Below are 27600 nucleotides of genomic sequence, written 5' to 3'. Positions count from 1 at the left end.
AAAGATCTGACATATTAAAAATATTATTAAATTATTGATGAAGAGAATTTATTAGTACTCCACATTCCATTTATACCATCATTCCAAAACTAGAAAATTTAGTCACGCATGAAGAACTAGAGAAGCAAATTCATTTTCATTAATATTACAAAAGAAAGAAAGTACAAAAACAAAAAAATCACCAGAATGGGTTCAATGATCTCCTCTACACACCTTTTTGAACTTATATTATTGATTCCATGAACACAATCGAAGTACTCTAATGAAATGCATCTAGTACTTCTCTGAATTCCCTTAGTTGTCACTCTTAAGGAAGAATAAGAGAAGCACTATAAAGATTGAAATTAAACAAGAGATTGAACTCATCTACTAATATTACAAATATACTATTTATAAAAAATTACAAAAAATTGATTTTGGTGCTACGATGCTCGAGGCACTTGTGCCACGGAGCCTATAAAATGAAGTAACGCTTTAGTGCTAAACGATTTTCTCCTCTACGGTGCTTGCTAACATGGACCCACTTTTTAATGAATTGACATGTCACTTCACCAGCAGAAGGTGGCTTGAACAATTTTAACTATAGCATTGTAGTGCTACTAATGGTTGAGTGCTGCAATGTCCACGTGGCACTCCGCTTGACTTGGTAGTGCTATACAGATAGAGTCTGGGCTTTGCAATGTTAACTCCTCCAATGTTGTGGTGTTGTTAAACAAAGACTGGACGCATCCATATTCATATTTGGACCCTCCAATGGTGTCAATGATGGTGTCATTGTGGTATAGTGTTTGATGCCATGGTGTTGTATCATACTTGAAACTTGTACCCATTTCCTATATTTTCCTACACAAATACAACTAAAATACACATTTTTACTAACAAATTAGCACATGACATTATTTACACTTATCACTTACTATAACCATACCTAAGGTATTAATATGAATAAACTTTCGAGGTTGCAGTAAAGGTTGCCCCCAACCAATAATTATTTTCCACAATCAGTACAAAACTATTACGTTCAAAAATATTAATGATAATACAAAAATATATAATTTAATATCCTAACTTTGTACGAAGATCCAACACACCTAAATATGCAAGGAAAGGAGGTGCGAGAATTATAAGAGACACCCAATTTTTAATGAGAAAATCTTATGAAGGGAAAACCAAGGGGCCTAACAAAGTTTCAATGATTCCACTAGTATTTATATATGGTTAAATCTTAATCCCTTCCATGAGGTATGGAATTTATAAAGTATATATTATATTATTGAAAGTGGAAGAGACCTCTGGCAAACATCCATCATAGATTATGATGGTAGGTGGTGAAATAAGCAGGTACTTGTGTAGCCAAGTGATAATAACCAAAGATTATAGGTTAGAGGATTATAGTTAGCTAGTGAAGGAAGTCAGAATAATCATAGTTGAGCTATGATGGTTAGAGGATTGTGGTTATTTGATAGTGGTTTGAGGACCATAGTCGGTGGGTGATGAAAGTTGGAGGATTTATGAAGGTTGGAAGGATCATAGTGTGATGCCCCAGATATCAATAGTGAAAGGATTCATCTATCTCTCTTATCTCTTTTCTTTTTTTTTCTTCTATCAGTCTTTTCATCTTGTTTCTCGTTCAGTTCAATACAGTCATCCAGAGACAATTGCATTACAGGAAAGAAATACAGCAACTACTATAATTCACATATCAACATATATACAATCTCTATCATAGCAATCGATAACATCAATTACATCGATACAGTCGTCTAGTCTTCTCACTTTTCGTATTACATCTATCAAATCAATAGAATGGAATCGTATCCGAACAGATACTTGCAAATCAATCTATCGTTCAATCTCACTTATTTCTCATCAATACGATAGTGCATGTATCCATATCCATAAAGAGAACAATCCATTGACGACCACGAACGATGCTACAACAGTGGATCCGTATCAATCAATTCCTCCAGTCAATAGTATCAATTGGCTCAATATCTCAATAACGATCAAATCAATAATAACGATCAAATCAATACGTCGTAAAAGCAATTGACATCAAATCAATACAATCGGCGAATACAAGTGAAATCAATCAATACGATTACTCATTACAATAAAATCATATACGACAATCAAAACGATAATTCAATAAACATTATAAACGCCAATCCAACATTCAATCATCAAGGATCGTACTATACTCAATGTAGGATGAATGTAGAATGGGTCTGTAGTATCGGGATCAGTATCAGATTCACGTAGTATCACAAGTAGTGGTCCATGAATAATGAAATTCTATAATAATGATGAATCAATAATGTCAATTCTAAATCCATAATCCATACGATACGATATCCATATCCATAGCATCAATGAATCTATACAATATCTATGCTCGTTCTATCCATATCAATGTCAATAATCAATAGTACCCATGCTCAATGATCAATCAATGAAATCAAATGAAATCGTACGATAACAGTAAATCCATAAATCCATCAATAAATCCATTCAATAAAAATCAATTCAATAAATCCATCAAGATCAATAAATCAATCAAGAAATTAATAAATAATGCATATCGGAATCCATATGAAAGCAATATCGTATACATGCAATTCCATACAACGTCTTACTCGACAAGCACAAATCACTAGCTATGACATAGTGCTATTGTAGAAATCCATAGCTGCTGTTGTAGAATCCATATTGCTGTTGTAGATATCCATATTGCTGTGTAGGATATCCATAGATTGGTTTCAAATCAATAACAGAGTCGTCACTCTTTGCCCGTCGGCCGCACCGTCGCATAAAACTCCTTTATGACTCCCAATCGTTATACTGATCTATGGTTTAAAGGAAAGCCCGTCGCCCACCATCTCTGTACAGGTCAATATCAATCACAAACTCAACGTTCAAACAGGTTCCCACTTGTCTTTCAATATCAAATCAAATTCAATCAATAGTCAATGCATAATCAGCAATAAGCAATATTAAAGAAATCTAGAACAATCATATCAATAGTCATACGCATATCAATTCAATCTATCAATTTCGGGAAAATCAGAAATCATACGAAAATCGGGCAGAGTAACGGCAGTCTGCCAAATTTACACAAAAATCCGCAAAAAGCACAAAATTTCAAAATTTCCTTCACACAAATTACAGTAGAATATCCACGACATCATACAAGAACTATTGTTCTATAGAAGCCAATCAAATCAAGTCCCGATATTTTCTATTCAATAAAAATTGCGTAGAATCAATTCCGACCGGTAAAATCGTCGCAGAAAATACTCAAATCGTGTACAATAGTCATATCTATAACATACTAAAAGTTGTGCGGTGAAAGTTGTGTCAAATCAAAATCATGTCCAAAATTCGACTACGAAAACACAAAACAGTGCACAACTCGGTCAAAACACAATATCTCTGAAAACAGAAATAGGATTCGGAGTCCTTACCCGAGATCTTCACTTTCTCCAACAGCGGCGTCGGACGAAAAGCGCTCCGCGGCCTCCGAAACCTAGCTTTTTCTCTTTTCCCTTTCTCTTTCTCTCTCTTCAAAATATCTGATTTTATAAAAATGATTTTCTCTCTCCTCAAAACGAGCTGATTTTCTTATATCATTAGGCTGATCGGCCCGGCCGATCGCCAGATTGTCCTGGGACGATCAGACCAAATTCGATCGTCCTGGACGGTTCCCAGAACTATTTTCAGGACGATATTTTGAACAGTACAGATCGGCCTGGATGATCTCAATATCGTCCCGGATGATCCTGGAAGGAAAATCCAAGTCAGAGAGGAACAGTAAGGGAACGAGGTCTCACACATAGTTTGGAGACTGTGGTCAAAAGACTATAGTCTATGGGCAACTAAGGTCAAAAGGACTGTAGTTAGATAATTGAGTTTGGAGGATCATACTTGGGTGATGGTTGTTAAAATATTGTAGTTAATAGATGATGAAGTTAATAAAGATTATATATATATTTGAGAAAATGCATATAGCATTAAAATTTAAAAAAGAAACTATTACAAAAGAAAACGAAACTGCTAGACACTCCCTTTAAAACAATGTAAAAGGAGGTCTTATTAGAAAGCCATTTAAGCATAACGAAAATATAAGGAAATGAGGAAATGACATTATGAAAATAAGTCCCTCTACTTATCATTTTAAACTTATAGGGGTGGAGGCGATACCAAAGATAAAACAACCAAAAAGGTTTATTAATATCCTAGATTTCCCAATAGAGTAAAAAATAATAGATAGAATGATTCTTACATTCCATTATTTTATTCCCTTTTTCCAAATACCAACATATGCTTAAACTAAATAAAGAAAAAACAAATTTGCTAAACAAACTAAAAGAAATGCAACACAGCCCAAAAAACGTCAAGAAAAAAACAAACATCTTGACGCCTCCACAAGTACACACTTAAGAAACTCCACCATCATGAACCAAACCACCAACCTTTCATGAACTTTAGTTTTACCATTCATTTCATGGAACAGGCCCCACATTTTTCAATATTTATTCCACCTTTCCTTATTCTCTGTTTCGTTTTTATAGGTCCCAATATCTTTATTTCATTGGCTTATTTGATTTTGCTGCTTGCTATCTTGGGCATATGCTTGCTGTCTTGGTCAATTCCGCCTCCCTCACTAGTAGCAGCAGCTTTCAAAAAATCGATCTTCTTCAATTCTATGTGCATTTTTCTTAATACTTGTTTATGCATTTGATCCCATGATAATTTTCTCTCTAGGATCCTTCCCAACACAGGTTTCGTCCAACTGCAATGTTAATTTCAGAGTAGCATTGAGATCTGCTTTGCTGTCATTAATTCCTTCCACTACCTCTGATGAAGATCTTAGAATCTCTAAAGATTTTGAACAGAAATTCATATCTTTCTCCGTCTCTATTTCAGAAATTATTTCTCCTTCTACTATTGTGTTGCTTCTATTATCCACACTTTCATTTATCATTTTCGGGTCCTTGTCATCTATCCTCTGAATGATTAATATATCAGTATCTTTGATCATTTGCTTTTGAACAGGTTTATTGCTGAATATCTTATGTTTTGGCATAAAAAAGTTCTTGTTTTTTCTATGAACGTAGATCCATGGACCATAAGTTGTGTTGATCTCCTTCTTTTTTACTGCAACACTCTTTCTAACATGAATATCCTTTGTATTATCTACACTTTGATCATTTGCCCCACTAATTTTCTCCTTACAATTGTTCTTCATATATAATTTGAAATATTTAATATAATTTAATAATTTAAAAAAATAAAAAAAATAAAAAAATAAAAAAAAATAATAATAATTTTAAAATATTTAAATATTTAATTAAACTTAAATTTAAATAATTAAAAATTATTTAATCTTTAAAATAAAGGTATTAATCACCCAACCTTTAAAATACATCTTAAAATTAATCTTAAGTCATTAAGATTTAAACTTTAATTAAATATTCCCTTACACCTTTCAATTAACAAGATCATCAAATAACTCAAACCAATTTCCCTATATAGAACATATCCAAACTTCACGACCTCTTTTACACGCTTTAGATGATTTGCTAGGACAACTGACTCTAGATCTAGGCTAGGCTATGATAGTGTTTACTTTTCTATTGTCTGTCGAGTTTTCAAGTTTTCACTGCATACTGGCTATTAATGTTGATATGATTATTTACTTAATTTTATACAATCTATGATATGATTGATTGTGTGATAGATTACCCTTAGGTTATGAGCAATTTATACTAATTCAATATTATGCTGGTGGCCATGCTCATACAGGGTATTGATTAAAGTGGACATAAAATTGAGCTAAAAATTGACGATGTTTTCTACATGTGTTTCAGAAACTACTAAGTTCCCCTTTAAAATTTAAAGAGCATGACCAAGTGTGGATTTGATTTAAGCATTTAATTTTAAAATATATAACTAATTGAAATTATTTAAATGTTTATTTATTAAGATAACCTTGCAGGTTGTACTTGAGTTTAGATTTTTAATTTTAATTAATGTATTTTAATTTTAGTTCAGTTGTATTTTAAAGTGTTTTGAGAATGGGGTTAAAGATCCAATTTGGGTTCCAAAGAGGAAAGGACATCCCTTAGGGGAGAGTCCCTCTCCATTTAGAGATCCAAATTAAAATAATTTTAAAATATCTAAAGATAATAGATAACACCCCTTTCAAGGGGAGTTTCTTTTCATTTGGATATCTGAACCCGATGATCCAAGGAGCCTGTAGAAGGATGAAGAAGTGGATAACAAGAAGACACAATCTCAAAGTCACTTGAGTCTTAGGATTTGAAATTCGGGCTTGTTGTCAGTGGTGCCTGATCACTTAACCTTTCATACATACCTTGGTTTTTAATATTAAGTGACACTTGCCATATGAACATTTAATTTGAGAATTTAATTTGATTTATTTTTTTAATTAATTGTGTAGTATAACTATATGCATTTATAGAATTTTTACTTACATGTTATATTTGTTTTATCCTAGAACCTGATCGAAGATATTTGAGGGTACAATTAAAAATTTTGTACTTAAATAAATTTAAAATATTTAAGCTCATATAGAAACTCTAACAATTTTAAGAAGTAAGCTTGGGACCGTCGGGAGTTCGCATAAGTGTTTTTATTGCATTTTCTTTCCTTTGTTAGACACCTCTCCACTGGTGGATTCTGACATACCACCTAGCCTATAAGGGTGTAGGTCTGTTAAGGAAAATTTGTGTAATCTCTTGGATAAAATATATTTTAAAGCCTTTTTAAAATTGGTTCATATTTGATTTAAACATTTATCGAGTCAACTAGCATGCATTACATTAGTAATAAATTTAAAAGCATCTAAAACTTTGATTACATTTACTTAACCATCAAATACCCAACATAACTCAAAAGGGGCCAATTAGGAATCTACTCTAGATGTCGGTCCCAACTCCTCAAACTCAATCTAATTAATATCCCTACCACTCTTTCATAAGTGACCAGACTCATAGTTTTAAAGCGCCTAGGTGGTTAAGCTGGCTCCCCAATCCAGGCAGGGTAAGTTTAGATCTTGCATTACATTAGCTAGGTTTGGGCCACTAATTTGTTTTCAATACCCAATTTAGATTTAAGTTATGAGGCAAGCTCAGGCTATAAGACCTCAACCTCCATGAATTGAATCCCAACTTTTTAATAAAATTGATCAATCAGGATTAAATATCTTTCAATCAAATTCAAGTCTAACACTTAAGATAGATTGGGACACTTTTGAATTGTATCAAAATCTCATGTGCCTCCTACTCTTCCTCTGATCTTTAGAAATAAGTATTAAACTTTGATCCAATCCTAATTGAAAATCCTAATCCTTACCTTCTTTGACATTAAGCTTTAAAATTTTAAAATAAAATTTCTGCCACCATTTTAATCAAGAGTGTTCGTAAGAAAACTCTAGTTTTCCTATGATATAATTAACTACGACGGTTTACGCTCGTATGATATTTAGAACCCATATCAAGTTTTCAAAACCAAAATTTTTAAAACTTCAATTAACTTTTTTTGAAAAAATTAAACTCAACATTCATTATGTTCATCTTCAAATGATCAGTACTGATTAATTTCTTCTTTCCTCGGATAGCTATATCAATTACTATCATGATTTTAATTATGAAATTAATGATTCATTTATTCATATTAATATCTCAAAATATTTTGACCCCTTATGGCTCCCAGTAGATATAATTTAATCACATATGCATATATATCATCACATTATAACAGTTAAAGAGTAATTAAACATGTGTTAAAATTGCATAGTTTTTTAAAATAATATGCAATAGAAAATCTTACTAAGAAAAAATACACATTTTTAAAAAATAACCAAAATATTAGGGTTTATGTAAAATAATATTTTATGACTTTTATCATACTATAGTGCTATTTTTTAACATCTAGATAATTTTCTATTCAATAAAAATCCCATAAATTTCAAAACCCCCATTATAAAATTTTTAAAAAAATATTCAAATTGTGCATAATCATAATCTCTAAAACTTATAAAATGTTATATGGTGAAAGTTTTATTAGTGCAAAGTTATCTGTATTTTTTGCTAACACAAATAAAAATTTGATGGGAAATTTTGATAAAAACATCATATTTTTGAAAATCAAGATTGCTGTAATGTGTCGTACATCAAATTGGACAACTTTCTAAACTGGGCTTACTAATAAAAAATGACCCAAAGCGACTAAAAAATCTTCTTCTTCCTCCCCAATTCCTTTTCTTGTTGCTTTTTTCAATCAAGTTAGGATAGATTAATCCAGATGTTGAACCTACATGTGTCACAACTCTCCCCTCTAAAGAAAAATGTCATTCTTTGATATTTCAAAACTCAGATCTTATACCATAAAAATAAATTAGAATATAGTTGTCACATCTCAGACTTTTTTCCAAGTAGCTTCTCTTTCATCTCTATTCCTCTACTAAACTTTAAGAATTCTATTACACTTTAGCTTTCTGACAATATAGGCTAGAATCATTTCTGACTCTTCCCTATAGCTTAGATTTGAATGTACCTTGATGTTTTTAGTAGATATCGTGTTTTTATAATTAGATATATATTTTCTTAGAAGTGACATACACATTATCAATTTCTGACATATGATCTAATTATTGTAACATTTTGGTAGCTTTCTCAATCAAATGTCTATCACCCACCTTTATTAAAATCAAAGAGTCATGTACTTCCTATCATACAGAGCTTTGTATGGAGCCATATATATACTTAATTGAAAATTGTTATTGTAAGCAAACTCGTTTAGAGGAATGTTATCTTCTCAACTACCACCAAAATCTAGAATACAAAGTCTTAGAAAATCCTCTGTTACCTGTATAGTCCTCTCAGACTATCTATCTATCTGTAGATGAAAAGATGTACTGAAATACAATTTAGTTCCCAAACTTTGTTGAATACCTATCCATAGTTTAGAGATAAACCTGGCATCAATGTCAGAGACTATAACCTTTGGTATTAATGCAATTTAAGGATCTCAGATATATATACTTGAGACAATATGTCTACACAATTAGACTATCAAGTCAAAATGAAATGTACAGTTTGTCAGTCAACAACAACCTATATATCATCATGTCCTTATCTTAGTATGGGAAAACTCAAAACAAAATCCATAGTCACATCTTCATACTTCCACTTTAGAATGGATAATGGCTGTAAAAAACCTCCCGATTGCTTATACTCTATCTTCACTAACTAATAGGCTTCATACTTTGATATAAAATATACCACATCCTTCTTTAATTTAGGCAACTAAAATATACCTTTAAAACCAAAATTTTACTACTTCATAGGTGAATAGTGTAGCTAAATAGTGAGCCTTATGTAGGATCTCTCTCATCAAATCAACAAAAATAAGTACCCATAACATGTTCTTATAAAAGACAATACCAAAATCAAATGCGTATAATTTTAATTTCTTACCATATTTAATCAAATAAATCAACTTTGGATACTCTATAACAGACTTTTGAGATTCATGAATCAATTTTTGCAAAGATGACTAAATAATCATCTGAACCAATATATTAGAATCCCCTTTAGTAGAAGAAATCACCTCCAACTGTAATATCTCCATATCACGTATCAAAGACTCGTCAAAAGTAAGCTAAATAAATGAAACTCTAGAAGATTTCCTATTTAAATCATATGCTACCATATTAGCCTTGTCAGGCTAATATTAAATAGCTAGATTATAGTCCTTGATCAACTCAAGCAATCTCTTTAGCCTCAGATTCATATCTTTCTAAGTGAATATATAATTCAGACTTTGATAATTAGTGAAAATCTCGCACTTGAAGCCGTATAAGTAATGCATAAAATCTTCAAAGCAAAGACAATATCAACTAATTCCAAATCATATATCAGACAATTCTTCTTCTCATGTGGATTGAACTATCTAGAAGCATAGGCTATCACTTAATTGTGCTACATCAGAACACATCCCAAACCTCTCAGCAAAGCATAATTGAATACATATAATCCTTATATACCAAAAGGAAGAGCCAAACAAGAGTAGAAGTCAAACAATCCTTCAATCTCTAAAAATTGGTCTCACACCTAGGTGACCAAACAAAATCTACTAACTTCTAAGTTAGTCTCGTCAGAGGTTAAAAAATATGAGAAATTTTTTTCACAAACTTTATGTAACATCTAACCACTTAGTAACTACCTGAACATTCTATGGATCTATAAATATACTAACATTACTTACTACATGCCCTAGAAATCAATACATTTTCGCTCAAACTAACATTTAAAGAATTTTGCATATAATTGATATTGCCTTAAAGTCTCCAAAATAATTCTCAAAATCCTAACATGATCTTCCATAGAAGTAGAAAACCAGAATATCATATATAAAAATAATAACAAACTGATCCAAAAAATCTATGAATACTACGTTCATTAGATCCATAAAAATAATTACAATTGACTCAAGAAAGAAAGAATAAAATTACAAACTGACTCAATCCTAATCTACCAAGTCTTGAGCTGATTCTGATTTCCGTCCGATCTTTGAGTCCTGAAAAGTCAGTAGAAAAAAGGCAATCGTAGTGAAACAAGATTTATTTTCTATCATCAAAATCATAATCCAAAAAATATGTTTGAAACAATCTTCCCCTTTTGATGATGGCAAACATATCGATAATCAATTCTAAAATAGTAATGCAAAACTAAATAAGTTTTCAAATTTTCGAATTGAACAAGTACAAACATACTACAAGAGAATTATAAGAGCAAGTACAAACATACTACTCCCCCTTTTTGATGATGGCAAACATTTCAATTTGAATTTATAAAAAGGAATATTTTCTCCTAATCTCCCCCTCACTAGAATAATACTTTAAAAAATATGGGAGATAAAAATATTTTTGTTGTTTTAAATTTTTGAAAAGAAAAAAAAAGGATACAAATTCAATAGTAAGTTCTCCTCCTTTGACATTATCAAAAAGAGAGGAGGCACAAAAAAAAATGAACAAAAGATAAAAACGTTCCTTGATCTAGTGAAAAAAAAAATAAATATTCTTAAAATGAAAAAGTTACCTCTTGGTTTTAATCCAAAAATTAGTAGAATTGGATTGACAACGCATAGCCCAAAAAAGGTTAGAAATTCAGAATTTGATAATCCAAACTCAAGTTTTTTAAAAAGGCTCAAAAACTTTTTTATTTAATATCTAAATCAAGGAATAAATTAGAAAAAGAAATACTAATTTTTCAAAACTTCTTTCATAAAATATATCTAATAGAAGATTAATGCACGAATTATTGAATCAGGAATCATATTTTTCAAAATCGAGTATCGAAAGTATCAAGGATTTTCTTAAGTTTTTAAGAAGTACAAGAATGGTAAGCATTAAATTTTGTGGGCTCATTTTATGCCTCTTGTCAATTTGAATGGCGCTCTTTGCGCATCTTTTAATTTTTGATACACTATGTGTATATTTTTTAATTTGGCGTCTTTGCGCTTCTTTTATTTTTGGCATCATTGGCCAAAATTTTTTTTAATATGCTACCTTTCTGAAATCTTAAAAAAAAAAAAGTAAATCCATCCTATTGATAAAGAAAATTCTTGATTAAGAAAATTATGAGTTAGATTCAACAACTTGCAAAAGATCTCTATGCAATAAATAAAATGTATGGAGATAAAAAAATTTTAGTTTCAAAGACTAATTTAAAAGTTGAAAAAAATTTTAAATCAAAAGTAGAATAACCTCTTTTATAAAATAGAGATTGAGAGTCAAAAACATAAGTTTCCTTCCTTTGACTGTTTTAGAGAAGTCAAACACAACTTACCAAAGATTTCAAGAAAAACAGAAAGTATATTTTTCATTTTTAGAAAAGTGAATGTGTGTGTTGATCAGAAAAAAACTTTCACGAAAATGAAAATTTTAAAGAATAAACAAAATAAAAACACAACACAAAAACACGAAAGGTTTTTAACCATTATCTCTCTCCTGGTTCGATGCTTCAGAAATCAGATATGCCCATGAGATTTTTTGTCTTTCATTATTTCCCCAGTTTAAATTTTGCTTCGCCTTGCCCTTTTCTTTCGTAGGAAGAATTTTTAAATTAAGGCACTATTTCATATGTCCAGGCTTCCTACATCGAAAGCAAATAACGTCATACAGGAATAATGAACATCCTTACCATTTTTACATTTTTTCTCTCTTCATTGCTTATGCTGTTGGCGAGCTTTGTGATTTGCTTGACAAGTCATTGAGTTCATCACTAACTAAGCTATCTCTTTCTGTATCTTCAGCTTTTAGAATAATCGTTTCACCTGCATCCAAAAGTCTTTGACCCAAACTTTGTTCGTAGGCAATGAGTGAGCCAATCAAATTATCAATAGAATAATCATTCAAATCTTTTGATTCACAAATAATAACAACTTTGGCATCAAATTTTTCAGTAAATAGCTAAGAATTTTGTTAACTTTTTTAAAATTTGAAAATTCTTTTCCTAAGGCATGCAATGATGTTACAATTTAAATGAACCTGGTATATATGTCTAAAGATCGTTTCAAAAATGTTTTGTGGAAAATAGTTCCAAAATCATTGCATTAACATATTCAACTTGGATTGCTTGATTTCACTAGTGCTTTCGTATATGGTGTGTAGTTTATCCCAAACTTCCTTACCAGTAGTGCACATGGATACTAACATAAAATCTTCAGAATTTAAAGCACAAAAAAAGCAATTTAATGATTTTGCATTCAATTGAGCATTTACTTGTTCTTCCCTATTCCATTGATTAAAAGGAATATTAGTTTTAACTCCATTAACAATACGTGACGGTGTTAAATAACCAGTTAAAATCATATGCCACATGCGAAAATCAATCGATTGCAAGAAGGTAGTCATAAGAATTTTTCAAAAATCAAAAGTAATATTTTCAAATAAAGGTGATTTGGTGATTGAATATCCTTTCGCAATATTATGATTTGAAAAATTAGCCATGGATCGAAATTCAAAAGCTTTTAAACTCAGTTTTTATGAATCCCACTCTGATACCACTTAAAAGTTCGTTAGGGATGTTAAGCCCTATAGAAATGGCCCGAGGCTAACCAAGAGGGGGGTGAATTGATATTTAAAAATTTCTTTAAGCAAAGCACAGATATTATATACCAAATCACCACAAAAAATAAGTGCGGAAGAAAATAAATGCTGAAGCAGTAAAAACAAGAACACAAGGGTTTATAGTGGTTCGGTCAACTTGACCTACGTCCACTCCCCGGAAGCGCCCTCCGAGTATTTCACTATAAATGTGACTCTTCTTTAGCCCCCACAGCTAGGCGGAGAAGCTCTCACAAAAACACCTACTTTTTGCCACACCCGGCAAGGCAGAGAACCCAACTCCTTTTGCTTCCTCCTAAAGCAGGCAGAGAACCACGACCACTTGCTGAAACTTACCTCTCCCAACTCTTCCAAGGGCAAGAGACTCTAGGGAAGAAGAAGTGGAACAGTGCATGGAGCAACCCTTATGAATCCCCTCACAAGCTCGCCCTCACAAGATCCTCCCTCTCTCCCTCTCTCTCTCTCTCCTTTAGGTTTTCTCAGGTCAAGACAGCAGCCAAGGATGTTCAAAAATGTTGAACAAGAGCTCTTAAATATAAGAGCTTCAAAGGGGCTCATTAATTGCAAGTTGCTGACTTTATCGTCCAGGAGGATATGAAAATCATCCTGGCTGCTCAATACAAATCTCATAAGATCGGCCAGAGCATCACCCTGAATGCAAACTGGATGATTGAAAATTTGCTTGATCATCTCGGACGATCTCATGATTGTCCTGGCCGATCAGTTCAAATCAGAGGAAAATCGTCTAGAGCATCGTTATGAATTTGATCTAGCCAATATTTATCGTCCAGAAGCAACTAAGGGTTTTTGAATAGATCATCCTGGCCGATCCTGCGATCGTTCAGGACGATGTGATCGTATCAATCATCCTTAATTACTTCTTTGATTCCTGGATCAATTTAGGCATAATTATGTGATATCGTCTAGGCTGATATCATTATCGTCCGAGCCGATTTCCAAAAATACAGAATACCTAAATTGATCATGGCGGCAAATTCTTTCTATATCGAGCATATCGTTCTGGCCGATACATGTATCGTCTAGGCCGATCGGTTAATTACAACTGCCTTAACTAAGAAATCCTGATTATATATTTTATTTTGAACTCGATTGTACAAGACTATATAAATATCGTCCGGGACGATGTGAGTAAAAAGGCAGTCGTAGTGAAATAAGATTTGTTTGTTATCATCAAAATCATAATCCAAAAAATATGTTTGTAACACAATTTGTGTTAAAAGATACTTATTCTTGATAGTGACTTTATTTAACTCCTTGCAATTAATACACATACACAATATACCATTATTTTTCTTTATAAATAGAAGAAATGCTCCCTATGGAGACACACTAGGATGCACAAATCTGTTGTCAACTAACTCCTGAAGCTGAATCTTTAACTTCTAAAGCTCTTTAGGTGCCATCCTATACGGAGCTTTAGATATCAAAGCCGTACCTAAAAATATATCCATACAGAACTCTATGTATCTGTCTGGAGGCAAACATACTAACTCCTTAGGAATTACATCCAGAAATTCCCATATTATCAAGACATCATAAAGAGAACTAGAATATATACTCATATCCCATATTGATGCTAGAAATAACATGTAATCCTTCTTTCACAATATATATACTTCTATAGTATAAATCAGACAATATAAAACAACTCTAGCTTCCTGAAATACATAACTTTTACTGCCCAAAAATAAAGTAACTCACTTCTTTAAGTAATCAATTTGAGCGTAATACCAACTCAACCAGTCTATATCAAAAATAACATCATATAAGAAAATGGGTAATAAAATCAAACTATACTCCTATCCTGGACTGATGCTAGAAATAACATGCAACCCTTCTTTCTCAATATATCTACTTTGACAGTATAAATCAAGCAAGATAAAACATCTCTAGCTCCCTAAAATACATAACTTTTACTACCCAAAAAATAAAGTAACTCACTTCTTTAAGAAAATAATTTGAGCCTAATACTAACTTAACTAGTCTATATCTAAAATAATATCATATAAGAAAATGGGTAATAAAACCAATCTTGATTTTGCACTCTTATCAAAAATCTCAATATCATAGCAATAAAATTAACTAACTATCTTACCATCTCCAATCGATAAGGTAATAGAAAGAGAAATAGGTAATACAATTGAAAATAAGTGCAGTAAATCAAAGAAATGCTTATAAATAAATGAATGACTAGCTCTAAAATTAAATAAAATATAATATAGAAATATTCATAAATATAAATCGTATATGTCATGACATCTAAATCATCACGAGCCTCCAACTAAGTCAAACTATATACCAGTGGTTGAATTGGAACTGGAGTAATATTACTACCAAACTCTCCCTAACTACTACCAAATGATCTACTTGCAAAAAAATCAAATCCACTACCTCTACTAGCAGAACTCTCAATAAACATACAAAGTGGAACTATCCTCGGTCCCCTGCTAGTCTAATAAAACTCTTAGATCTTAGTTCAAACCGTTAGTAAAATCTTTCTTGTGGACACTCAATCATCATATGTCTCATCTAACCATATTTGAACCACTAGCAAATCGCTTTATAATACTGACTAAAGTGGTATTTGTCATAACTCTGGCACTCAGATGACCCACTAATAGAATCAAAATTGATTATGGTGCCACTTCTATGGACTACTGCATATACTGATTATCCACCTCTCTTAGAATCTCTAAGTATAAATATACCCTTTTTCTTAAAAAAGTCACTACCACAAGTTTCCCAATTGAAACTCTTTCTATTAGTAGTACATCATTGCTGAGTATCCATCAGAGCATTCTCTATCAGATAATCTCTCTCCAAAAGCTTGGAAAAATAAAAAATGTAAAATGGTATCACTAGTTATCATAGATTATCTCGAAGTCCCCTGAGAAATCTATAGTACTTATTCACAAAAGTGCTAACTAGGTGCAAAACATATATGGCCAAAGTAGTGAACTCTGCCTCGTACTGCATAACTATCATGCTACCCTGATTTAGTCTCAAAAAAGTCTTCTGCATCTATTATTATGTAGAATGTGGTATAAACCAATCTCTAAACACATCTAAGAACTCCACCCAGCCAGTTAGAGAATTGAATCTCCTATAAAGTCTCTCCTCATATTGCCCCATCGACCAGCGCTCAACCTCGCCATCTAACATAAAGATTATTATTGGTACCTTCCTCTCAGGTGGATGATATATACTTTTAAATATCTTTTCCAACCTCCTCAACTAGTCATCTAATTTTATAGGCTTAACAGGACCCTCAAACTTTGGAGGCTTTAATCATCGAAATATCTATATATGTTTGTCTAGATCATCTTATCTCATAGTACGAACTCTACTCTATGCCTCACCCATCATATGAGTTATCATTTTAGAAACTATAAAATTATATCAGAACTCATTATTGGAGTTATATTATACATAGGAGTTTCCTGACTACCACTCTACCATCTATCATATATGTGTATGGTGGATCCATAATTATATAAAATATACAACTGAGCATGCATGCACATGAAAAAAAATAATGAACACCTAGATAGACTCAAAACTACCCCATTAGACTTACAAATTAATTCTTATATCTCTACCTTATAATCAAATTCCAAAATTATTGCTCTGATACCATAAAAGCTTATCACAACCCAACTCAAATAGGACAGGTCCTGTCACATTGAGCTTTGACAAGAAAATCTTAAAATTTAGTTTTGGAATACTTTAGATTCTCTTCCAATATTTATTTTAAATAAACTACAAATTACAGAGCTTCTTAAACATCTAAATACCAAAAATAAATTCATCCATAAGATTTATTTCATTTCATCAAAATATACCTACACTATAGTACATGACTACATATAGAAGCCATATAATGAATAATAAACTAGCCATGTCTGTATAAAAATCAAAATAAGAAAATACCTATAAACTCTAATAAATCATGAACTACTAATCCACAAGCTCCTTCCCTTTCCCAGAGTCAAAAAAATTAGAAGCAAAATCACAGTGTGCTATAACAAGTCAACAAGCCACACAAATTGTTCTAATTTTTTAAAAAAATTTATTAAATATTTTTTAAATGTTTAAAATTAATTAAATATAATGTACTAAATTACTATACTCAGAAATGAATACAAGCATAATAGTTATCTAATTAAAAAAATAATAATACTAAGCAATTGAATAAATTATAATTCATATCCTAAAGCTATTATATCACATTCCTCAGATCTAGATAGAATCTCAAAGGATTTTGGCCCGATATGACTCTCTTTTATGCTTATAGCACTAGAACATGACTATAGGCACCAAAACATCGTGTATAGCCACCATAACATTTCTGTAGGCATCAGAACATGACTTATAGCCACACAAAAATTTCTTATAGGCACTAGAATATTCTTTAACATTGATATATCTCAAAGAATTCTTTATGGCTCCAAACATATACCATTTAATCACATATACACATATATCATCACATTATAGTAGTTAAAGAGTAATTGAGCATGTGTCAAAATTGCATAATTTTTTATAACGGTTAGCAATATAAAATTTTACTAAACAAAAATATATATTTTCATAAAATAACCAAATTACTAAGGATTATGTATAATAATGTTTTAAGACTTTTATCGTACTACACAACTATTTTTCAATATTTAGATAATTTTTCATTCAATAAAAATTATCGTTACAAAATTTTTAGAAAATTTTCAAAATTTGTATAATCATAAGCTTTGTAACATATACAAAGTTACGTGATGAAAGTTTTACCAGTGCAAAATTATATGTATTTTTTGCTAATAGAAATAGAAATTTGATTAAAAATTTTGATAAAAACTTTATATTTTTGAAAATTGAAATAGGCGTAATGTGACCTATATCGATCCAGACAACTTTCTAAACTGGGCCGAAGGATGAAAATGACCTAAAGCGACTAGAAAAAACATTTTTTTACTCCCTAAATCCTTCTTGCGACCTTTTTCAATCGGGTCAGAATAGGTCAATCCAGATGCTGAGCCTACATGTGTCACAGGGGGTGCCGATTTTCTGAGGATCATAGTTGGGTGATGGTGGTCTAGACCATAGCTTGTTACCCACAGATTATGGTTCTTCCATGAATCCAAAATGCAATGGTGTTCTAATGTCTTATTTTCCCTATTATTGTGAGTTAATTATCATTCTCTGGATTCTTAATTTATGTAATCCTTCTAAAAAAACCAAACATTAATTTTTAAATAATCCTCACTTTTTAAGCCTATGAGGAACGGAGGATTCTTGTATAACCTTCTCCATAATATCATTTTTTCAACTAGGCTGGGTCTTATAGTTTTTTTTCCTTTCGGTGTTCTAAGGACCGTAGTTAACAGATAATGAGGTTAAAAGAATCATATTCAACTGGTGATAGAAGCTAAAAGGATCATAGTCGATAGGTGATGGAGGTTAAAATATCTTTAATTGAGCAATAAAGGTCAAACAACATAGTTAGGCTACATTAGTCTAAGTATCATAGTTAGTGGGTAAGGAATTTGGAAGGACCGTAGTCAACATATAATGGAGTCCAAAAGGATTATAGTCATGTGATTGGGGTCGAAGGATTATTAATGGTGGGAAACAATGGTCAAAGGGCAATGGTTAGCCACGATCAGGCTGTTGTCTACCAATGAAAGTTTGACAGTTGTTGGGTAGAGGTTTTGTGATGATGACTAGGCTGAGGAGGTTCCATAATGGTGGTTGATCAATGAAAGTCTTAACATTAATGATTAAACAGAGCGATTGCAAGGTAGTGGAGCTTGAGTGGAGCTGTAGGATTTATTAAGCCATAAAACTCTCTTCCTTATATAGCCAAGGGTCCACAAAGCTCTGCCAGTCAGTTGTCAATAGAAGCTAGAAGGATCATAGTCGGGTTGCTCAATAAATGTTAGAAGGATATTTGTTCACTAGTGTTGAAATTCTGGAGGATTGTAGTCAGGAAAATGAGGTCAAAATACTTTAGTCAGTGGGTAACAAAGGTTAGAAGGGTTATAGTGAGGCTATGATAGTCGAGGACTCAGATGGGCGACAATGGCTAGAGGACTAGAATAGAGCGTCAGTGGTTTGAGGATTGTAATCAAGTGAAAGGTGGTCCGAGGATGAACTATAGTCGGGGGCGCTAATCTTCTGAGGATTGTAGTTGAGCGATGGTGGTCTAAAGATTATAGTCGGTAAGTGAGGAGGCCAGAAGGACCATAGTCTATTGCCCACTAACTATAGTTCTTCTATGAATCCAATATGAAATGGTGTTCCAAATGTCTGATTTCCTTATTGTTGTGAGTTAATTATCAATCTATAGACATTTAATTTCTATAGCCCTCCTTAGGGAATATTAGATATTTATTTTCAAATAATACTCTCTTCTTTAGCCTACAAGGAAGGGAATATTATTATATCACCTACTATACAATGAATTTTTTCAACTATGCTTGGCCTCATAGTTTTTTCCTTATCAGTGGTTTGAGGACCATAGTTGACTGATGATGATGTTAAAAGAAACATAGCCTATTGGTGAAAGATGTCGAAAGGATCATAGTAGGCGAGGGTCATAATAAGTATAGTCGAGCAACTGAGGTCAAAGGATCATAGTTGGGTTACATCGGTTCGAGGATTGCAGTTGATGGGTGATGAGGTTGGAAGGACTATAGTCGGCAAATAATGGAGGCTAGAAGGATCGTAGTCGAGTGACTGTGGTCAAATGACCATTGATGGTGGGCGACAATAGTCTAAGAATAGTGGTTGGCTAGAAGTTATGCGGTTGTCTACTAGTGAAAGTTCGATAGTGGATGGGTAGAGATTCTGTGACAACGGTTGGGTTGAGGAGCTTTGACAATAGCGGTTGTTCGATGAATGTTTTGACGATAATGATCAGGTGGAGCGACTGCCAGGGAGTGGGGCTTGAGTGAAGCTATGATTCATCAAGCCACCAAGCTCTCTTCCTTCTATAGCCAAGGTCCAACTCCCCACCCACCTATATAATATTTAAAACTTTCAAATACATTTTTGGCCCTTGATTAGGGCTCATTCAAGCTCAGATTGAATCATTTTTGGTGTTGTTAAGTTCGTCTTGTCAAAACCTTTTAATTCAAATTTAATTTTGCTGGAATTAGATTATGGATGGCCTTGAATTTAATTTTGAAAGTTTTTAGTTCAACCATGCTTTCAAATTTGTGACTTATCAAGGTGATTTTTGAGGACCCATTAATAACGGACGAATCGAGCTCCCTATCAAATATTGGTTGAGTTTCTTAACAAGCTTGCTCAAGAGCTATGTATATCCAATAAGAATTAAGCTTCTAAATAAGCTTCATATAAGCTTTATATTGAGCTTATTCCTGAGCTTGAAATCATATTTCGTAAACATAAATTAATCAAATAAATAATTATATAGTTTTATTACTTAATCATCAAATATTAAAAAATATTTAGCTTTATTTAATTGTTAATTAAACGACAAAGCTCTGGTACCAATAGATTTGTCAAACTCTCGGTTCATTTGTGGAGGTAGCGGGGGAGAGAGCTCACCGGCTTCTTTCGTGAGCTCTGCGGCGAAATGGCCGAGGATCGAAACGGATCTGTTCGAGAAGAAGAACGAGTGAGAGCGGACGAGGAAGAGCGTGGAAAGGAGCTGACGAGAAGAGAGCGCCGTCAGAAGGCGAAGAGGAGGAGAGAGGGAAGTACCGGCGATAGTTCCGGCGATTCCGACAGTGAGAAAGCTCGAGGAAAGAAGAGGAAAAGCAAGGTGAGGAGGAGCAGAGGATCTCGTAGGAAGGATACATACAGTGAATCTGAGGATGAAAGCTCCTATTCCGATACGTATTCTGAAACAGACTCGGACTCGAAGGGGGATTCTGAGTCCGATGCAGGCTCGGAGTCCGGGAACGAGGAGTTGTTGAGGCGAAGGAAGCGGAAGGAGAGGAAAAGGAAGGAGAGGGAGCAAGAGAAGGAGAGGCGGAGGAGGAAGGAGAAGGAGAGGCGGAGGAGGAAGGAGAAGGAGAAAGAGGAGAGGAGGAAGAGGAAGGAGAGAAAGAAAGAAAAGAAGAAAAAAGAAAAGGATAGGGGTACAAAAGGGGCCGTCACGAACTCATGGGGGAAGTATGGCGTCATCAAAGAAACCGACATGTGGTAACGTTTTTTTTTTTCCGTCGGCCACTCTTGCAAGTTTCCGGCACTGCTTTGAACTTGAACTGCAAATGTAGATCACCCTAGCTGTTGCCTAATTGTTACCTTTGTAAAATCACTCTTGAACGCTTCCTGAATACGCTTAGTTATCCTATAGAAGGTTTTTTTCTGAATTGATAAAAAATTGCAAAGTTGGTTTCCGTAGTTCAGGGTCATCTTCTGCCCCTGTTTATTGTGGGTTCCGGTTAAGTTCATATCGATTAATAAAGAGGTTTTTTAGGTTACTGATATTGATCTGACGCTAAACCTTTGAGCTTCATATTGCTTTTGGAAACAGAGATTTCTTTTGACAAAGTGTCATAAGGATTGCAAATATGGATATAGACAACTATTATATTGTGGGCTTTGTTGGACATGGAGAGTGATAAGTGGTTTTTTTTCTGCTCAATCTGCTGATGTCACTGTGTTAAGATTTTCTTATCGTTTTGTAGGAACAAACGACCGGAGTTTACAGCATGGTTAGCTGAAGTTAAACAGGTATGCATCTGCAAGTATTACTAGGTAACTCTTAGCCGTAGCAGCACACATTTTTTCCAGATGATTTATGTTGACTTGTTTCTTTGCGCCTATTTTCAGCCACAAAACTTCCTTTTCTTTTGCTTAGTGTACAACCTGTAAAAATCGCAATAAATTATTTTCATTAGCGCATTTTATTGCTATAATTTTTGGATCTCCTGTATGAATGATTTTAACGACTTTCTGTTGGTTTGCATTTTGTTGGCCTGGGGTGGTATATTTTGAGTTCGATCAAGTCAGGCTCAACGCAAACTCAAAATCAATTTCAGGTGCTTGGCTCGAACATTATAACTTAAATCTAGTCAACTCAACTAAAATATTTATTGATTTCAAATTAGCTTGAACCTGACTGTTAACTTAATTTATCAATTTTGAGCTGCCTTGAAATCTTTTTGACGACAACAACAACAACATCAAGCCTTTGTCCCACTACGTGGGGTTGGCTACATGAATCCTTTTTCGCCATTGTGTCCGGTTAAAAGTCAAATTCTCATTTAACTCTAATAAAGAAAGATCATATCTAATATTTTCTAACCAAGTCTTTTTAGGTCTACATCTACCTTTCTTAACATAAGTAAAATTTAATACCTCAACTTTCCTAACCGGGTTATCGGAAGGCCTCTGTTTAATGTGACCAAACCATCTAAGGCAACCCTCTCTAATCTTATCTTCCACTGGAGCTACTACAACCTTTTCACGTATATGCTCATTTCATATCCTATCTCTAAGGGTCAAGCCACTCATCCACCTAAGCATCCTCTTCTCTGCAACACTTAGTATTATGCTTCTCTTTTAATGGCCAACATTCGGCACCATAAAGTATTGCATGTCTCACTACCATCTTATAGAATTTTCCCTTAAGTTTGAGGGGTATTTTTCTATCGCACAATAAGCCTGATGCATTCCTCCACTTCAACCATCCAACTTGAATTTTGCTGATAATATCCCCATCACTCTGAACAATAGATCCAAGATACTTATTAACGAATAATGACTTGATCGCCCAAAGTCACAAACCCCTCACTAGGTCTAATGACTTGATCGCCCAAATTACACTCCATATATTCAGTTTTAGATCTACTCAAGCGAAAACCTTTAGACTCTAAAGTTCACCTCCATAATTCAAGTTTACCTTCAACTCCCTCTCTAGTCTTATCAACAAGAAGAATATCATCAACAAAAAGCATACACCAAGGTACATCCTCTTGCAAATGTCTAGTGAGAACATCCATGGCTAAAGCATTTAAAGTATGACACATTAACTTAATTCCTCTATAATTCGCACACTGTTGTGCATCACCTTTATTCTTAAAAATATGAATTAACACACTCATTCTCCACTGATCTGACATCTTTTTAGTCTTCAAAATAATATTAAAAAGTTTAGTAAGCTAAGAAATTCTTTCATCTCCTAAGCATTTCCACATCTCTATTGGAATATCATCAGGTCCAATAGCTTTTCCACACTTCATTTTCTTTAAAGCCTCTCTAACTTCTGTTTTACTTATAGGCCGATAAAAACAAAAATCTTTATTTTCATTTAGGGTGATAAAGTCACTAAAGTCAATCATATTTTCACATTTTTCATTAAAAAGTTTAGCAAAATACCTCATTCGCCTTTGTTGAATATCATCTTCTAGAAAAGTACTTTTTGATCTTCATCCTTAATACACTTCACTTGAACTAAATCTTTTTGAGTTGACTAAAAATTGAAATAACCCAAAATTAAGATATTGAATCATTGATACATAATTCATAATATCAAATGGTCAATTAAAGTGATCAATGGAAGTTGTATATTACTCATTAGATGATGCACATAATACATTTTATAAAACTGTGAATTACAGTCACTTATGCGCATACATTAGAAATAGGAAAGAAAGAATGCATAAAAGATGCAAATCATTACTGCATTTGGGAAATCAGATGCTAGGGAACCATAAGCTGATTTTGAGATACTACGTTCAAGATGCTAACAGAAATTCAGATACTAAACAATACTGCAAGCACTGAATGGAAGAAAGAGAATGATGGATTACTTAATCTGGTAATCATGCTCAATTCTAGATGATAACAGAAACTTCCTGCTACTGCAAAAAGAATAATATGAAGTCAACCATAAAATTTCAAAATTCTACAAATATTATATGAACTTGCCTTTGGGAAAATTCGACTAGAAAAAAGAAATCATGAGAAATGTATTTCTATCAAATATTTACTTAGATGGAAGAACAAATTTGGAGGCTGATACATTTGCAAAAACTGCTCTTAAAGTCTTCTACACTCAATGAAAGAGATGGTCTTAAATATTTAGGATTTGGCCACACTCTTAAGATGAAGCATCAAACGTAACATTTGTTCAGCAAAGGTAACAATACAACAACTGAAATTGTTGGATCAATAAATCAGCAAAACATCAAGATTGATCAGCTATTAACTATGCCAAGGGTCCAGCCACCTATATAGGATTTGATGACCATATCTGATTTGCCATGTCAAGGGTGAACCAAATTAGATGTAGCTAAGCATGAAGAAACTAAATAAATAGTAAAGGATAGCATTTGCTCAGCAAAGATAACGAAATGAAAAATACCCATTCAAAAAGGGTAAAAATAAAACGTAAACCTGTAAACTAAATAAATAGTCAAGCTGTCATCTATTCTGCAAATTTAACCAAATGTAGTAAGACTGTAAGATTTACAACTTAAACTAAATAAGTAGTCAAGCATAGCATCTGTTGAACAAAGATTAAAAAAATTGAGTTGAGACACTTAGATCTTCATAAGGGGAATTTAAAGTTAAAAAAAAAAAAGAAGAATACAACATTGATGTGAGTGATGCAGGTGCCCGAGGACAACAAAAGAGGAGGAAAGCTAGAACAGGTGATGTAGACACACAAGAAGAAGCAGACGCAATGGATAGAACTTAAAACAAACTTTATTAAAATAAAAGCAGACAACTAAAACTGGACAAACACAACAAGAAATACTAGGAGATTTTAAAGAAATAAAAAAAAGACGCTATCCTCAGACAACCGTCAGAGTAGGAACGAGTAGGTTCCTCACATGCATCGAATAGTAGATTAAATAAAGAAGTGCATAAGACTAGCAAACCGATGGTCCACCACTGCAAGACTGTCCAAATGCTTCCAAATCAACCAAGACACGACACCCTAAAGTTGCTTCACTGTTGAGAAGAAGGATACAGATGGAGTGGCACTTGCGGAGAGACGAAGAGGTTAGAAGCCCGAGAAGAAAGGGTGGAAAGAGCCCGCATGATTTCTGGAGGGGATGAGAAAAGAAGGGTGGAAAGAGCCCGCAGGATTTCCGAATAAACCTGCAGGTTAATAGCAAATATGCTTACAAATATCAACTGCCTTCCTTTACAACATCATCTCTTATTTATAGGCAAAGTAGAGGAATGCCAAAAGCCACCTTAGTTAATGTTCACAACATCCCAAGCTTCATTTTTTCATAGATTTCCAAATGCCACTTCGGAAAACAGCCCAGCATAAATCCTGAAGGAATAGTTACGGGAATCAAAGGTAATTCACGGAACCAAGGAGCCAAAATCTCGGAAAGCAAGCAGCCCGCCATAATTCAAAGCAACACAGTCTCGGGAAAACATCCAAGCACGGAAAAACAGAGGTTGGCCGGACTCCCAAGAGGTAAAGCACAAAAATCAGCAACCTCATTATGAATTTAAAGCATAGAATTGAGCCCCCAATAAATACAAGCCATGGTTTCCCAAGAGACAAGAAGAAAGGGGAAGGGGAAGGGACAAGGCCACTCCAAAAGTAATTCTTCTTAATGAGGTACCTTTTTGGATATTAATGAGCTACTAAACTTTAGCTCAACAACTTATGAGAATGAGCTCAATGCCATATGCTTCCAAAACAGCCAACCCGTGAACCATCATCAAAACAGCCAACCCGTGAACCATTAGTAGCCAAGGACCAATCGAGCCAGCAAACCAAAGGTCTACCAAGTCTTATGCACAATCTACCATGATCATTGGATGCTTTCCCATCATTGGATAGCTAAAAAAGAAAGAAAATAAAATAGAAAACAAAATATACTATTGTTCAGATAAAATAAAAAGTACAGAAATTGGGTAAATCTAGCAGTATTTGGTAAATCTAGCAGATAGACATTAACACCTAATTTTTTAATCACACGAAAAGGGCTAAATTTCTTTCTACTTAACTTTTTAAAAGTGCCAACAAGAAATCTTTGGCGACAAAAGTAAACTATCACTAAGTCACATTCATTGAAATTTACTTCTTTTCGATGTTTATCAGCAGCAGACTTATACTTAGCAGTAACCTTCTTAAGTTTTTCAAAAACCTGTAGTTGGATAGTTTTTATATGGTCAAATGTTTCAAAAGCCTCAGCATTAGTTTTTTTAGGAAGTGATAAAGAATTTCTATCCAGAATATGAGGAATAGGTTGCCCATAAATAATTTCAAATGGAGTTTTGTCAGTAGAACGATTAACAGAATTATTGTATGCAAACTCAGCTTGAGGCAACACTAAATCCCATTGAGATGGTTTTTCTCCAGCAAGGCATCTTAATAAATTTCCCAAACTTCGATTTACTATCTCAGTCTGCCCATCGGTTTGAGGATGATAGGCACTGCTAAATTGAAGGGTAGTTCCAAGTTTTGCCCATAGAGTTCTCAAAAAATGACTTAAAAACCTAGTGTCACGATCAGAAGTAAAAGTTCGAGGGATATCGTGAAGACGAACAATCTCTTTAAAATAACAAACTTTCCAATGAGAGGTGTCAAAATATGATTCATAGTTCTTATAAAAGTACTCGGAGTATTTGAAAGACCAAAAGGCATCACTCAGCATATCAAGCATGCCATCCAGTCTAGGAATTGGAAATCGATATTTAATGGTAATTTTGTTTATTGCCCTACTATCCACACACATCCTCCATATTCTATCTTTTTTTGGAGTTAGCAAAGCAGGCACAACACAGGGACTCAAACTTTCTTGAATCAAGCCCTTTTTTAACAATTTAGATGCTTGTTTAAAAATTCATCATGTTCAGTTAGACTCATCCTATAATGAGGAAGGTTAGACAAAGAAGCTCCAGGAATTAAGTCAATATGATGTTGAATTTGTCGCATAGGAGGCAATCCAATTGGAAAATCATCAGAAGTTATATCAGAAAACTCATCCAATAAAGCTTGCATTTTTTTAGGAATATGAAAAACAGTATCAGATTCTTTTCCCAAAACCAAATAAGCAACCTCAAAATGTTTCAAATCATTATCATTTAAAAGTAATTCAGGAGAAGTAATTTTGGCAACTGTGTTTTTCTTAATGGATGAATCCGGCACATTCTTTTGTGGATGAAGAGTAAACTCCTTATTATTTTTCATCAAAGTATATGTGCTTTTCTCTCCATTGTGAACAGTTTTGTTGTCGTACTGCCAATGTCGTCCTAGCAAAATATGGCAAACTTCAAGAGGCACAATATCACAAATAATTTGATCTTTAAATGATCCCCCAATTGATAAGTTGACAGTACATTGTTTAGTGATTGGAAACTCACCCCCTTCTTTAAACCAAGAGATCTTATAGGATTTAGCAAGTGGTTTTGATTTGAGTTTAAGTTTGTCGATAAATTTGTTTAGAAACAAAATTTCCAGAACTTCCACTATCTAT

At 33.3% G+C, this 27600-nt stretch overlaps 1 protein-coding gene across 1 annotated transcript in view; it reads left to right on the top strand.

Annotated features, from left to right (window-relative positions):
* The first annotated feature begins 20686 nt into the window (after positions 1-20686).
* LOC110106187 (vicilin-like seed storage protein At2g18540) overlaps positions 20687-27600 on the top strand; it is a 45961-nt gene continuing 39047 nt past the window's right edge. The window contains exons 1-2 of the mRNA XM_020835970.2: positions 20687-21346; positions 21835-21880. Of these exons, the coding sequence (XP_020691629.2) occupies positions 20775-21346; positions 21835-21880 (618 nt within the window). The 5' untranslated portion in view covers positions 20687-20774. The remainder of the gene's footprint in view (positions 21347-21834; positions 21881-27600) is intronic.

The sequence above is a fragment of the Dendrobium catenatum genome, unplaced genomic scaffold, assembly GCF_001605985.2.
Source record: "Dendrobium catenatum unplaced genomic scaffold, ASM160598v2 fragScaff_scaffold_1477, whole genome shotgun sequence".
NCBI lineage: Eukaryota > Viridiplantae > Streptophyta > Magnoliopsida > Asparagales > Orchidaceae > Dendrobium > Dendrobium catenatum.
The sequence above is the reverse complement of the archived record's forward strand: the minus strand, read 5'-3'. Positions and strand labels throughout refer to the sequence as shown.